Source organism: Telopea speciosissima, chromosome 7 (genome assembly GCF_018873765.1).
Source record: "Telopea speciosissima isolate NSW1024214 ecotype Mountain lineage chromosome 7, Tspe_v1, whole genome shotgun sequence".
Taxonomy (NCBI): domain Eukaryota; kingdom Viridiplantae; phylum Streptophyta; class Magnoliopsida; order Proteales; family Proteaceae; genus Telopea; species Telopea speciosissima.
In genome coordinates this window covers 5,599,194-5,614,700 of record NC_057922.1, presented here as the reverse complement: position 1 = coordinate 5,614,700, position 15,507 = coordinate 5,599,194, and the positions used below count along the sequence as shown (strand labels likewise).

Genomic DNA, 15,507 nt, shown 5'->3' with positions numbered 1-15,507 from the left:
AAACATCGGTGGAGGACAAGTTAAAATCGCAAAGGAAACAAATCTGATCTGCGGTTTGCTAGGATCAATCTCCAGCCCTCAAGACTTCTTTAATATCCCGATGCTCCATCAAAATCATCATCCATGAAGACCTTTTCTTCATCGAAATCATAGTCCAGGAAAGCCCTTGTTTGTCATGGCCAAATCATAATACATTTTTTACACACATTTCAGCAGATCTAATTGTCCCTCCTTTTCCTTGTCATAATTATTGAAAAGACAATAGATCTCTCATCTATTATAGAATCGGCTACAGACCCAGGCAATAAGAATGACTTGGCAAAAGGGCCAACAAATCTTTACCAGCAGCTGACTCAGCAGAGACTCTGACCAAATCCCTGAGAACCACTGACCAGCCAATTCGACAGATGGATCTGGTAAATACTCACCAGAAATTAAAAACGACGCCCAATCTCTTTCAATTTGATTTTGACAAGCTCTCATATTCCACCAGGTTTTAAAACGAAGCCTCCTCATCCATCTCACAAAGAACTGAAGCATTCTTTTGTAAGCCTTCTAACAGAGATGAAGGTTAACTATTATGACACTATGTTCCAGCAACAGATTGTATCAAGAAGGAAAGCCCAGCCCTCCAATGGGGTTTTAGTAACTTAACAGGTTTTTAGGAAAATTGAATTCTACTATCTAATTCTAATACTAATAGAATAGAAAACTATTGATGCATGCATTATATGGCATGTACAATCTGACAATAGTGACATAGCCATACCACTCCAATTTGGATTGAAAAAAGGTCAAGTCAAATAGTCTTCTACATACTATTCCTAGGACTAGTCCTAGGAATGGGATATAAGTAATTCCTGATATCTCACATAAAAGAAAAAGAGTATATACAAAGCGAGCAAAAGGCTTTTCATGAGATTTTTGGAGGATACATATACAGAATACCAATCAACAAGAATTTCGCTCTTTTTACCAACTTGATGTTGAAAAATCCATGATCTAGAAATTCATTTCAGACCAGATCTTAGGCCCTGACTCACTCTCCGTGGACGAACCTTGCGGAGGAACCCTTAGGTTTTCGGGGCATTGGATTCTCACCAATGTTTGCATTACTCAAGCCGACATTCTTGCTTTCACTTCGTCCACACCTGCTCGCGCGGGTGCTTCCCTTTAAGGCGGAACACTCCCCTACTGATGCAATAAGGACGGATCAGATTTGACTAAACCATTGGTCAATTGGTCTATTGTCAAGGAGAACAGGCCATCAAAGTTGGAAAGGAATCCAAGACTAGATTTAGAGATAGGGAAGAATCCCACTTTTTGCAGGCTACCAAAACGTTCTAAGTCAAAATTGATAGCAGGGAATTTAATGGCTCAAAACCAGATTGAATTAGGCAGTAATCAATGATTCAGTCACAAACAGGAACCAGAAATCAGAATTTAAACCCAGTTTCAGAACACTGGAGTTTTAAGAAACAGAATAGCAATACGGTTTCTGAAAATTGATGGAAGAGTTCTGGTTTTGAAAATAGAACTGGAAACTAAAACCGAAGTATGAATCAGAATGTAGTAACTGATGGGAGAATAGAACAGAAACTAGTCAACAGAATAGTAGCTAAACCAAGTAGAATAGAACTAGAAACTAGCATATGTAGGGTTGGGAGAGTGCAGAAAATTGACCTGAATCGATCGAAGATAGGAAGTGTGGAAATAGAAGAGTAAACCAGTCGAGAATCCACCTAACTGGAGATCTGGAATCCACCACGAAAAACTAAAGAATCCACAGCAGTCCACTTCTGAATCCACAGAAGTAACACTCTTAAATCTCAGAAGAGGAAGCCTGAAATCCACAGAGCTTCCATTCACTGTCAAAATCGTTGGGTAGGGCTGTGCCCTTACATGCTTATTTATAATATTAGAAACTAACCAGAAAAGCACAAAACAGAATTAGAAACTGACTCTAAAACTTCCAGCCGACAGCTGCTTTGAAAGCTTCCTAATTCAAAAAGGAAACTGACTAAAAATAGGTGTAGATTCACAGTATCCTAATCCAGCCAACTCTTACATTTTAATAATAATAAAAATAAAGAAATAGGACTCCCAAAACAGACCCCATGATTCTGGATCTTGGGTGAACCAAATCTGGAACTGCAGGGTTAGTCTGAACCAGAAAACTAGTTCAAATCTTGAACCGCAGGACCTCGAAGGGCCCTGGTCTTCATGCAGCAGGAAGTTTTGCTTCTGTTGTAGCCTGGATACTGCATCAGCCTCTGACCCTATTGTCCAAGGATCGCAGAGGTTATTAATACTGAGACTCAATCCTCATCTTTATAGCAATTAAAATCACAGGAATCAGGAGATCTTATTGATCCTGTTGAATGGGTTTTCAAAGTACAAAGAAAACCGGTCAGTGAATTGGAGTTTTTTTTTTTTGAAGGGGTCGAGCAAGAAACAAAGAATATGCTAGAGATTATGGAAGGTCTTTCGGATAAACCTAGAAAAGATGAGGTGGGAAACAACAGAAACTAAGAACACATTCCAAGAATATAGAGAACACAAGAGGTTGTAATGGAGCTGAATCAGAGTTTGGCCCCACAAGATTAAGGAAAGGAAGTATTTCGAATGAAATTGGAAGACATTTTTTAATGAGAAGTACAAAACATTCAAGGATTTGAGGTGTTGTTTGAAGGTTCAGATAAGACCAGTCCACAAAACTAAGCTTCCTACTGTCTCATGCATTGATCTACTGGGGATAAAGCACTAATAGCATTATCTGAAATTTTGACGAATTGGATATATTGGTCTACTAGGGATAGTGAAACAAGGACCTAGAGGGCATTTCAAGTCGCCTTTGTAATAAAAATTGTGAGCGTGTGATTAGAAACAAATCTCTCCATATGATCTAGGAGTTTCATTTCTTGAACACAATCTGTTTTGTAGAGCTTCTCTCTCTCTCTCTCTCTGTTTTTTTTTTTTTTTTTGGGTATTTTGTAGGCTCGTTGCCTACTGTTATTCTTGGCTATGCCTTTTCTTCTCCTTCCCCTTATAATAAAAACCCCCTTCTACATATAATGTGGTTTTTTTTTGGGTGTGGGGGGGATGATATAATGTGATGAAATAACACAACTGGTTGACCAATATAGAAACCTTCCCAGCAAATGCAAGAACATGAGGCAAGTGTATTCGAGTAAATTGAAAAAGAAATGGCAGTGGGAAATGCATGACATTGACAGGCAATTATGTCCTCGATGTTTCCTAATCTTCAAACAACAGAACAGAGAAGTGTAACCCGATGAATGAAGATTTAACTCTCAAGATAGCATGAGAGGACTAACGCAGGAGTAACGCGCGTAAAGAACATCCGAGCACATTTACTTGTAGTAGTATCCATGGTGATGACAGGGCATGTTAACAAATAAATAGGTCCGGAAATGCAAAAGTTTCCATGAAAAATAACATTCAAATCATTATTGAGAATACTAGAAAAATTCAAACTGCCGAAGCTGTAGATTAATAATATCTGATACATTCCAACATAAGCCGCTTGTCAAAGGCAGCAATCCTTCGCCCCAGACAATACTCACCTCATCAAAGAGAAAGCAAGATGAAATAAAAATTTGATTTTAGAAGAAGACCCAATGAACCAACCTACTCAATCGTTCAACTGTTCAAGCTCAGCTTTCAACTGCTCGATCTTTAGTCCCATGAACCTCTGCAACGAAGCCCTCTCGTTCTCAGGTAACTTCGCCAATAGACCCTCGAACATGTCCAAGACAACCTTCACAGCTTCCCTAGCATTTTCCGCCTCTTCGTCGAAGTAAACCGTCTCCTTCGATTCCAAAGCCATCTCGATCTCTTCTCGAGCTTCTGCGAACTTAAGATTAATCTCATCAATCTCTTTACTCGAATCAAAGCTTGGGGCAGCTTCATCATTGAATTTCCTCAGATTTTCATGATTTTTGAGATGGGTCGAAGGATCTGAACTGATTGGGTGTGCCAAAGAGTGGAATTTCGAGATAGGCAGATCGAAAATCTCCAGTGTAGGAGTTGATATGGAGCCAGAAACAAATCTAGTTAAAATTGTTGAGGAGGGTTTGAGAACAAACGAAGAAATGGGTGTTAAAAATTGACGAAAACGGTAGTTCAAGGAGAATTTAATGAGAGAAACCTGCGAAACCCGACGCATTATACCCATTTCTTCTCTCCTCTTCAATATGGAAAAAGATGTAGATGTAGAAGAAGGTAGCTAAGGTTTAGAACGGAGAGGCAAAAGCAGCTTTCCCTCACGCAGCCACGCATCTACAACTTCAATCTCATGGGCGATTGAACTCGAACCTAGTAGCAAGTATTTTTCTGGAAAATAAATATCTCGAGTTAAGTGTCGTAACTCGTAACAACTAACAAATACCTAGACTCTCCTCTTTAAAATTTTATTTTTATCTCACCACCTGCTACTATGGTGGACCGTGGACATGGTGGAACGTGGTCACCACACTGCTACAATTTTGTTCAAAATTAATGGGAAAGAAGATATGGCTCATTACCAACAGCTGCATCTTACTGCAGTTGGTGAGCCATGGTACGCTTCATGCCCCTGCTCACCAGGAGGTCTCGAGTTCGTCTCCTGACGGGTACGTTCCCCGTTCCCCTTTCCTACCCCCCATCCAGATCTTCGACGACGCACCTGCCCGTAACGGCCTGTGCAGCATAAACTGAGCCGAGCACACAATGATCGCCTTATCCCCACAGGTTCACAAACCCCTCCTAGGATTTTTGTATGTTCCAAAATACCCTCGTGAACCCCCTCTGCCAAGGGAGATTGTTTTCACATAGAAGTTGTTTCCAAACTCAAACCTATGACCACTTGGTCACAATTGAGAAACCTTAACCATTGCATCAAGACCCACTTTCTATAAATTGTTTAAATATCTATTATAAAATACAAGATCGGGCTGGCCGGGTTTTTTTGACACACCTAGTTTCATCTTTTAAGAATTTTGATGTAATTCCCGAACAATATTCACATTTATTTTTCATGGCCATGATTTAAGGTTCCAAGGAGTTCTCCAACGATTTCTCTGTTTTTGCCAAAGCCAAGCAAAATTAGCAGTTTCACCCCACCCTATCATTCTAGAGAATGCCATTCACACTTAAGGGCTAATCAGACTCTCATAGCCATGCTCGGTTGCAACCAGATGCACCCTAAATATATCGACTCTTAATAATGAATCAAGTTTTCCTTCACCATAGATGAAGAAGTCCTCTCTTCATCCATGGTGATTTGAACTTGTGATTGGACATTTGGACTATGGGAAGTCTGAATTACGGGTGTTAATCGATTCGGTTCCAATTAATGGTTTCGATTTGATCAATGTATAAAAGGTAGAATATAGAACCAAACCGTTTATTAAACGGTTCTAGTGTCCCAAATTGGAATAAATACCTAAATGGTTCCAGTTGAACATTTTTATCGGTTTCAATTTCGGTTTTGTTGTCAATTTAAGTTATCGATTTTGGGTTAAATTAGGAATGAACATAATTTAGTTTGGCTTGAACTACGACATTTATGCTGTGACTTAAGAAATAAATGTCACAAATTGTGACTTAAGAAATAAAAACAGATTAAATAAATTTATATGGTGTAAATTCAATGCAAAACATTAAAGGTTTCAAAACTATCCGGTTTTTTATAGGTATGCATAATTGGTTCAATAGCATACCAGTTCTAATCAATTTCAATCGGTTCAAAATCAATCTGAATCATTTAATAAATGGTTCTACTTTTTTAAACTAATTAATAAACGGTTTATTGATTCCGGTTTAAACGGTTCAATTCAATTTTGGTAAACAGTTTGGTCAACCAATCCAGGGTCAAAGTTGGTTTGGGTTACCAAACCCACCATTCCTTCATACTAAAACCAAGATCCAAGGCAACCTAAATTCCTCTAACAAATCCTCACATACGTAACAACTCCCCTTAGCAAAGTTGCAAACCTTCACTACATAAACTCCACTGTGACACTATCCACCCTCATTGGACCTCCAATGGCTCGTCAACTTCCCATTGTACAAGATGTGGCAAGCACAATTCAGGCAAGTCTAGGCATTGCAGCATTCCTCCTCTGTTCCTTTGCACTCTTCATGTGTGCTTCTCATTCATGGAAAAGGCGTAACTGGCGGAGGTGTTATGGTTTCTCTTCTGATGAACCTGTTATACAGCTCAACACAGAAGGAGCATTCATAATGTCCAAAAGGGCTCAACAGGTCCAACCAGGATATGGCGAAGAAAGCATGGCAGGACAACAAGATGTCTGTGTTTGGCAGAAGAACATACTCATGGGTGAGAAGTGCCAGGTCCCAGACTTCTCTGGTATCATTGTTTATGATTCTGCTGGGAATATAGTTGTTCCTCCTGCCAGAACTTGTGCTGCAATCTCCTTTAAGTAGTCATAATGTAAATCTCTCTTTCTCTTACATGTTACATGGACATGGAAAATTTGAAGTAACAATTCTACAAAACTTATGGCAGCTAAAGCGTTTAGAAGTGTCTGCTCCTTCAACAAAAATTCACTAATTAGTTATAGGTGCTTACTCGAACTACTGGAATTTGTTGCAGTGCCAACAGATAGCTCTTGTGCTTTTTTTCTTTTCCAGGTGTTGATAATGATGCTTGACTTTGATGTCATACTATGCCAAAAAATCAAATGAGGGATTAGCTTCATGGAAGTCAACTCAAAATATATTGGTAAAAGTATTAAATGGAATGCATTTTGCATCCTTGCAAGTGGTTGGAAACCCACCACTAGTTGGTTCCATGCTCCCTGTAACATCTCTTACTGTGCAAGGCATCACTGGGAACAAAATAGCATCTTTCTTCTGAAAAAGAATATACAGTCATCTGATCAAGCTGTTATTCTGATCAGGGTAATCGGTTTGTGGGGTCAGCTACTAGGAGGATCTACCTCCAGCAGGTGTGAAATATATATGGATCTATAGACTGTTCTAAAATAATCTTTCCCTTGGCTACGGTGGTGGTGAATATCTCCCCTCCCCCCTTCCCCCCTCCCAACTCTTAAATGGTGGTGTCGTGGTTGTGATCTCCACCGGGTTACATTGACAAAACAGGTAGATTCATCAAACATAAACCAGTGGACACCACTTAGAAGACCAAATTTATACTACTCATTCCTCAAAGAATACCTGCAGCCCAAAATACAGACTATATTCAACTCTTAACCCATGCTTTTCAGGGCAACCAGGTTTTAGCTTTAGATCAAATAATTATGACCCTCCAGTTTACAACTTTCTGGGATATGCTGCTCAAACCCACCCACCCACCCCCCACCCCCCTCCTTAGGTGTAGCGTTCAAGCACCACCAAAAGAGAAATGTCTGGGTTGCTGGTTAGGCAGTGCATGATTAATGCATGAGAAGTTAGAACATAAAATGATACAAACAGTAAACCACCTCATTGAGTCCAAAACAAGTCCTTTAAAGAGATTAGTCCTTTCTTGGGAGCTGCAATTGATAAACAGTATATACAGATTTCTATTTATCCATAACATACCACCCAACAGATTCTCTCTGCATATTGATTATTGATTTTCACTTCCTGTAGGAGAATTCAACTTCAAAATCCTTCTCCAGCTGTTGCCGAGATTCTGTCTTCGCTGCCAGTACCACATCATCAAGGAATCCTCTCTGGGGAAACTCTTCAGGGACAAGAGTCCGATATGTCTCGAACTGCTCCTGTGCTTCCTCCTTTTTATCCTGCAAGCTGTAGATTATCCCCTAAAACAGATACCCACAATTAGTAAAACAGTGATGAAACCACAAAGATGTACTTGCTTGTTTCTAATATATATTTTTTTTAAATCCTTGAGAATGAACAGAGAAATGAAAATCAATTAATAGAAAGGTAGTTTGCAAGGTAGATCCTACAAGCCTTACAAAAATTCCATAATGCCCCTTTTCGCTTTAAATATTAAAGCAGGCACCCAAATCACATTGCACAGTAGCAACAATGACAGTAAAACTAACCATTCATTCTAAAGGTGGATTAGCAAGATCTAGCAATATTAAGTTCATGTTCTACCTGGCAAAGATAAGGCCGAAAATCCCGAGGGTTCTCGTTAACCAGATCTTGGAAATTTTTCAAGCCTTCCTCCAAGTTACCCTGCACAGGAGACAAGAACATTGCCTTAATGGACAAAGTTAACATCATACGGGATAAACAAGGAAATCAAATTATTTTTGACATCACTGCTCCAATAAATGGAATAATTCAATAACTGAGCTCAGTTTATTGGAAGGATCTAAGTTACCACCTTCACAACATGCATCTGTGCAATTAAAATTCTTATATTTCGCTCCTCAGTGACTCTTTTCTCACGTTGAGCAAGTTTCAAAGCCTTGTCCAACATATCAAAGACAGCTGGACCTTCATGGTTCTTGTGCATCACCATTGCCAAACCCTGTGGAAGATGAGTGCGGTGAGATCCATTGAGCAACAACATCTGCCCATTCCCAACCCCCTTCCCTCTCCCTCTCCCCTCCCCCCCCCCCCCCCCACCAAAAAAAATAAAAGACTGCAGGAAGCATTGTGAATTTGTAATGAATTTAAATGTACTCTCTTCTGATCTAATATAAACCTACAAAGGGACAGGAGAAATGGAAAAAATGAGAAGACCCAAATGTTTTATTGACTAAATTCAAACTAGCTCAATGATTAAGCAGATCACAAACTATCATGGATCTGCAAAAGTATCTCAACAACAAAAAGACGATGTTGTATGAATTCAGACAACCTACTAGAAGGATACAACTTGGCAATGAAAGTTAGTTCATCAGGCACATTATAAGGCATTTTCCCTGTGCCTCTAACAAGATTTTGCTTCATTTTATGTGTATCATCATAGGAAGTCTTCAATAGAAACAGAGAAACTCGTTTCGAAGAGCTACACACATAATTTTAAAAAAAAAAGGGCGTACCCAGTGCACGAGGCTCCCGCCATTGTGGGGTCTAGGAAGGGTCATAATGTACGCAGCCTTACCCCTGCTTTTGCAGAGAGGCTGTTTCCAGACATAATTTGCAAGAGGAAAAAATCTGAGAAATATTTAAATTGAAGTTGAGGAATCCAAAAAGTTTGATCACTATGATTGGAAGATGATCTCAAAAACATAACATTTAAATGTGCATTCCTTTATCTCCAATTGAAACTGCATACCTTTTTCACTTTGTTTCCTTTTTCTTTTTAATTATTTTGGTAACTACCATGTAACAAGAAATATAAAGCTAAATGACTTCAGAACTTACCATTTGACGTCAGCTGCAAATCCTGTGTGATCAAAAGCCTTCCACTCTATTTAGAGCCATATCTTCCATTTAATAGAAGCATGAATGTATTTTCTCCTATTTCGACCCAAATTATTTTTTGGCTATCCCCATATACTTTTAACACCTTCAATTTGTCTGTACTGCACCTCCTTGCTATTGCAGTAAAATGTCTTTGTTTTACATGACTGATTTTTCATGATACCACTGATGCCATACCTAGGTTCCCACGGTTGAAGAATGTAATGCCCATTTTACAATTTTAAACACCTTGATCTTCTCTCAGGTAGCATTAGGATATTCAAATCAATCAAAGGAAGGGCTTAAGGTTACCTGTTAATCCACAAGTGCAGATTCCTCCAAGGATTTCAACATTGATCAATTCAGAAATCACACAGGAACTGGAAAAACACCTACCTCAAGCAACTGTTGCATAGGAATGTAGCTACATTCTCTCCTCAAAATATAGGGTTCAAAACCCTAATTATGAGAGAGAGGAAAATTTCTACATTAGAAATTAGTCTCTTCCTTCAGAATTTTGGTTTGTTAATATTTCTTGGTACCTTAAGTCTCAGTGGGATGGCGGGGGTACATTCGTGTATTCCATCTATTTGTAAGGGCTGCTGTCCTTGTTTTCTGGTTGGGCTTGTTGCCGTCGCCATTATGTTTTAGGACTGAGTCCCCTGTTTAAGCTTTAGCTTTCTTTGCCTTTAGTCTGTCTTTAGGCTTGTTTGCCTCCTTTTTAATCCTCAATAAATTTTTAATTAAAAACAAAAAAATAAAAAGGGCTGTTGTCCTTGTTTTCTGGTTAGGTTACCAAAAAGGATCAGTATAAGAAGTACTTGAAGAAGGTAATAACTCTACATTGTTCGGATCTCATAACTACACCCCTTTGATCAAAAGAAAAAAAAAGAAAAAAAGAAAAAAAGAAACTTATATTTTTCAAACAGAGCCTCCAAATCACCTCATAATTTTTTCATATCTTGAAGTTATCACTTGATACATAACACATTTCCGTTTGGTTCAGCATAAGTAACCAAGGACTGAAAACATATGACCTATGAATCCCCACAAAACAATGATCCCTACCAACATAAGATCATGTAAAATCACAAAGAAATAGTACTATGGCCGATTCAAACTGACATGCCTTTTTAAAATCTCTAAATTATTCAACTAAGAATTCATGGGTTGACATGTCCATAGATGTCCTTTTGTATATCTATTTATAGTCTATTAATGGTTAGATGATAAAAATCTACCAGGAAAATAGAAATAGACACATATACAACGCATACATCTTGAAGACCAGCAAGAACTGAAAAAATAAAGAATAAATGGAGAACAAGAATCATACATGCAAAGCTCTAAGTAAAAGAGGCCTCTCCTTAAGGATTTGTTTGAACAGTGTCTTGGCCCTGCTGAAGTTCCCCATCATCTCATAGGTAAGAGCTTGAAGAAGCCTCCATTCTATTTCATTCGGTTGGATATCAATCAACTTCTCCACATACTCCACAGCTTCCTTGGTCTTCCGTTTCCTCATCTTAGCATACAAAACCACTTTCAAAGCTTCAATATCCCTTGGGTTCTTCTCCAATATCTTCAAGTACATATCCTCGTTATCATTTTGGTCATTCTGGGTATCTCTTCTTTCTTCCATTGATGCGGAAGAAGTGCTTTTCAGGGTTGTGGGTAGTGCCAGAACCGGTCTAGGGTTGAGACTCCCCAAGCAAATGAGAGACCAAACAATCAAAACAGCTATTTTATTCGCACTGAGTTTGAAAATACTGTTCAGGGGAGGGAAGAAAGAACATACCCTGGAAATATTTAGATGGGGCACTTGAAGTGGTGGAAGAGGGAAGTATGAGAGTGAATGAAGCCTACCCAATTGTCGATTACTGGCTCGCAGTTGGGAAGGAAAGGACAGTGATTTCTGCAGTTGGCTCAGATGGACTGAACTTGGAAGAGTTACTTTGGGTCCATAGGAAAACCCAAGTTTTGGGAATTTGAGATTGAGGGTAAGTGTTTGAGAGCAGAGCGAGAAAGTACTAATCGATTGGCAACCCATCGAAGGAGAATAGAGATGGGGAAAAGGGAATTCGGTATTTATCACCAGACGGCTATGTTTCGCTTCTTCTGATTACCCATTTGGCGAAGAGCATGAGGACGCTTTCGAAATTGAGCAATGCAAACTCTGGAATTCACAATTCTGAGATGCCTCCTTCAGTCCTTCTTGTTGGCTACGGATGCAACTCGATCTGGGTTGGGCTAGTCTAGTCGACCGGTCGCCCATAACTAGGGTTTTTAGGATCGAAATCGGCCTGTAGATCTTTAATAGTATACTACCGATTCAGTTGGGATCGGTTTGATCCGAACCGTTACTGATTCAGCTGGGATTGATCCAATTTAGATCTGCCAAAATTGAGATCGACCTCGGTTGAAATTGGGATTGGTCCAATCCAGATCAGTCGGAATCAGGATTGGTCACACCCAATTTCTATTCGAAACTGATTTTTAAATCACTGCCCTAGGCCCTTAACCCAACCTGGTGGTGACAACTACAAGCCAACAAGGAACAAACTCTGGATCCTATAACCAAACCAATGTGGTTTGGGCTCAAACCTAGTACCTACCTATACCTGTCAGACGGACCCAATTGGTTAATAGGTTCAGCTTGTATCGGACCAAAACCAAACAAAAAGCCGATATCTACTCAAAAACCATAAAAAAACTTTTTTTCTAATTATTATGCATGTATAGTTATGGAAAAAGTGTCGCTAATTGGTGTTGTGTCTGTTTACCAAAAATAAAAAATTGGTGTTGTGCTTGGGGGTGTACCTACGTCTAGACATAGCTCAGCGTAGGGGTGTGCCCGAACCCTTTTGCCCTGTTTAAACCCGACCCCCTAAGCCCGATAATTATTACCTATTCTACCCCCAACCCCAAGGCACAACCATTGTTCAAACGGCCAAAAGAGAAAAGACCCAAACGCAAACGTTCCAACTTCCAACTCCCTAACGACCTAGGTAACCTAACCCTCCTAAATGACTAAGTAACCATTAACCTTAATTATTTACCAAAAAAAACCATTAACCCTAATTAACCTTCCAAATTCCACCTCTTTTTTTCTTTTTCTATTCAGTCTCGCAAAATCAAAATTTTAGTCTTTGAGTAATTGTTTGTGGATTCAATCTAACACGTTTCCTCATAGGATTTGTTTTATGATGGGGTCTTATACTCTAATGAGGATTACATTTGGAATTAAGGTGGCTTCTTTAATTAACTTCTACCGGAATCTAACAAGTGAATGAACCCGCATGATTGGTATTTACGCTCGTGTTCAAGGCAGTTGTGCATTTTATTGCATTTGTAATATTTAAATTTGAGCAATGCTAGGAGGACATTATCTGCCCACACCGTTTAGTACCCGTTTAGTGCCCGTTTAGAGTTAAATAGGTCACTAGCCCGACCGAGGCCCGTTTAAGACCCGTTTACCTTGAATAAGGCTGCCCCGATTAAAGACCGAACACCGACCGACCGAAATTAAACAGTACCATGTCCGCCCAATGCAAGCCCGAACACCTAAACGGTCGGACACGGTGCAGCCTATAAAATTGGTGAGGCCCGTCTAGGCCCGACCGAGACCTACCGAACCCGACCGGTTGACACCCCTAGCTCAGCGCAAAAAGATCGATACTACATCTAATCCTTTCTGTTCTTCCAAGGTGTGTGCTAATCTTTTCGCACTGGGCTATGTCTGTGTACAATACATTCCACCGATTGGCATTCTTTCTCCCACGTAGTTATATACTTGAAATAACTAACATTTGTTACCCAAAAAAAGGGGGGAAAGGAATGCTACCTGATGCTATGCATGAGCTCAAATCGAAAAAGATCAGTGCTATCCCTGAAAAGGCTAAAAGGACCAAGGACAACACCAGTCAAAGTGATTCCATGACCCATGTGTATATATGTAGATTTAAGATGAGCACGCAATGACCACTAGCCTCTCATATATTAAAAGTGTTTCACAAAATTCTTAAATGCTTTCCTTTCTTGATGAATTAGTATTGGTAAAAACAACAATTTCGAACAGTTTATTTAGTAGCTTAAATTGTTCAAATTGTTTGGCTAAATCAGTGTCTTTAAATAGTTAAAAAAAAAAATGAAATTTAAGGAGAGGTGAGAGTTACTTGTTAACTGTTCTTAACTATTCTCACGTATTCCCTAAGAACATGATCACTCACTCTTGAGTGTTGATATTATTATATAGGGGCGCTGTTCTCTGTGCCGCAGCACAGCCTACGCCCAGACACATGGGGGTGGGCGCAATAACCACCTTGCCCCCCTGCACAGGCTGCCCATGTGCCTGGGCGTAGGCTGTGCTACGGCATAGAGAACATTCTCCCTATAATATAAGCCCGATGATAAATTAAACTTAAAAAAAACCTACATATGGGAATATACTTTTTTTTGGGGGGGGGGGGGAGAGGGTAAGAAGGGGAATATATATACTTTACAAATTGAGAGTATCAAGCTCCCAAAATGCTTGAAGGATCTTTCCAATTGTCAAGTGGATATCAAGTGATTCTTGGATCACAATAGGGTGAGGCATGTTGGAGTTTTAGGCTCTATTAAATGGGCTTTATATGGGAATTGGCATAAAAAAATGCAAGTTATTAGGCCCTTTATGAGCTATCTAAGGCCTGAAGATGTTTTTTTGTTTTTTGGTTTAGAGTAATGAACTGTCAATATCTTATGTATTCCGATGGAAGGAAAGAAGCAAAAAGGGTTGGAAACAATTATCAACCGCTGCGAAGCTTACAAGCACCAACTATATACACCCTTTTTTTTTTTTTTTTGTGGATGAGAAACAAGTCAAACAACTATATACACTTTCCGACCCCTTTATTCTCTCTTGTAATGAGTTTCATTTATTCTCTATTTTTCTTTTTCATAAAGTCACTTTAAAATTTCTTTATTGATTTATGGGAATTTGCTGTTGCTACTTTACGACCCCTTTATTCGAATGAAATGAAATTTTACCGCTACAGTTATAACCAAGGAAATGAAACCTCGCAAAATATTTTTTTTCCATTTAATTCTTTCTTCTCTAATGGGTTTTCTTCATTCTTTTTATTCTTCCTCTTTTTCATAAAGTTCACTTTAAAATTTCTTTTTTAATTCCTTAATTCTATCTGTTTCATAAATTTCTTTATTGGGTTCAAGATTCCTGATAACTTATGCTATCTAAGATCAACAGTTGGTGTCATTCAATTGGTGCCTTTTTTTTAAAGCAAGAAACGAGCAATTGAGTTCATCGGAATTTAAAAACTGCTGCTGTTGCCATGTGTAAATGTATTGCAACACACTCTCAAGAAGTTTTTGTCTTGCCTGCTGCAAAATCTCCCTCTCTTTCTCTTTCTCTGGGTAGCTGTGAGTTATGGAGTTCTTAAGCTCCATACTAGAATTGATTCCCACATATGTAATCGAGCCTATCAGAGCTAGGTGTCGGGTCCTACGAAACCTTAGGGAGGACATTGAAGAGTTAAGGAGGAGTAGAGAATTCCTGGCTGGGAGGGGAGGTAGCGTACGAGGAAGAATCGAAGCAGAAAAGAAACAAGAAGAGGTTGAAGAATCAGTAGAGGGAAAAATCTGGTTGGGTGAAGTCGAAAAAGCTATATCTGAAGCCAACGAGCTCCAAACTCAGTAAGATGAGCAGCATAGGAGTAGTGGAGCTTGTCAAAAGTATTGCTTCTCCTGCTGGTTAGGCTATCAGCTGAGCAAAAGAGCGTCAAAGCTGAAGCAAGTTGTTGACAAGTTGTCTGGAGATGAGGAACCAAGATCTGGTTGGACTGCGACTTCTTCTACTTCGAAGAAAGGGAAGGAGCTGGACACCATTACTATCGACGGCCAAGCAACAAGAGAGAAACTGAAGCAAGAAGTGATCGAAGCCGTGCTGGACAATAATAGGTATGTTGTTGTTGGGTTGCACGGCATGGGGGTGTCGGCAAAACAACACTCCTACAACACGTCAATGAGCACTTTCGAACCACCGACCACTTCAAATCTGTGATTTTCATCACCTTGTCAGCCACACCAAATTTCGTAGAAATAGGAAAACAAATTGCCAAAGGTTGGGCTTGGATCTGAACAAATGCGAAGGTGACA

The 15,507-nt window shown here is 39.4% G+C and overlaps 3 protein-coding genes across 5 annotated transcripts; 1 reads left to right on the top strand and 2 right to left on the bottom strand.

Annotated features, from left to right (window-relative positions):
* Positions 1-3,443: 3,443 nt before the first annotated feature.
* On the bottom strand, positions 3,444-4,334 carry LOC122666718 (embryogenesis-like protein). Its single transcript, XM_043862772.1, has one exon. It carries the CDS (start codon positions 4,196-4,198, stop codon positions 3,656-3,658), a length of 543 nt encoding a protein of 180 aa, XP_043718707.1. The 5' UTR covers positions 4,199-4,334; the 3' UTR covers positions 3,444-3,655.
* A 1,484-nt stretch (positions 4,335-5,818) lies between these two features.
* Positions 5,819-11,501, bottom strand: LOC122669239 (protein SLOW GREEN 1, chloroplastic). 3 transcript variants are annotated; one of them, XR_006333984.1, is made up of 6 exons: positions 10,694-11,501; positions 8,330-8,476; positions 8,098-8,178; positions 7,570-7,793; positions 6,338-6,690; positions 5,819-6,211 (listed from the first exon to the last, which is right to left on the bottom strand). XR_006333984.1 is itself a non-coding variant. In XM_043865952.1 (5 exons), the coding sequence occupies exons 1-4, from the start codon at positions 11,402-11,404 to the stop codon at positions 7,608-7,610; spliced, it is 1,125 nt and encodes a 374-aa protein (XP_043721887.1). In that variant the 5' UTR covers positions 11,405-11,501; the 3' UTR covers positions 5,819-6,690; positions 7,570-7,607. The 3 variants fall into 3 exon arrangements, 2 of the variants coding, with proteins under 2 accessions (XP_043721887.1, XP_043721888.1); XM_043865952.1 differs by having other exon boundaries at positions 5,819-6,690; XM_043865953.1 differs by lacking the exons at positions 5,819-6,211; positions 6,338-6,690 and having other exon boundaries at positions 7,440-7,793; positions 10,694-11,500.
* LOC122667417 lies at positions 6,049-6,450 on the top strand. The gene has a single exon (XM_043863683.1). The coding sequence runs from the start codon at positions 6,049-6,051 to the stop codon at positions 6,448-6,450; it is 402 nt and encodes a 133-aa protein (XP_043719618.1).
* Positions 11,502-15,507: the final 4,006 nt, after the last annotated feature.

Excerpts from the sequence above, each read along its gene's own strand:
- LOC122666718 (XM_043862772.1), bottom strand. The coding sequence starts at position 4,198 with ATGGGTATAATGCGTCGGGTTTCGCAGGTTTCTCTCATTAAATTCTCC.
- LOC122667417 (XM_043863683.1), top strand. The coding sequence starts at position 6,049 with ATGGCTCGTCAACTTCCCATTGTACAAGATGTGGCAAGCACAATTCAG.
- LOC122669239 (XM_043865952.1), bottom strand. The coding sequence starts at position 11,404 with ATGGGTTGCCAATCGATTAGTACTTTCTCGCTCTGCTCTCAAACACTT. Across the intron at positions 8,477-10,693 it reads TTTTACTTAGAGCTTTGCAT|GGTTTGGCAATGGTGATGCA; the intron begins GTATGATTCTTG and ends CATCTTCCACAG. Across the intron at positions 8,179-8,329 it reads CACAGATGCATGTTGTGAAG|GGTAACTTGGAGGAAGGCTT; the intron begins GTGGTAACTTAG and ends TCTCCTGTGCAG.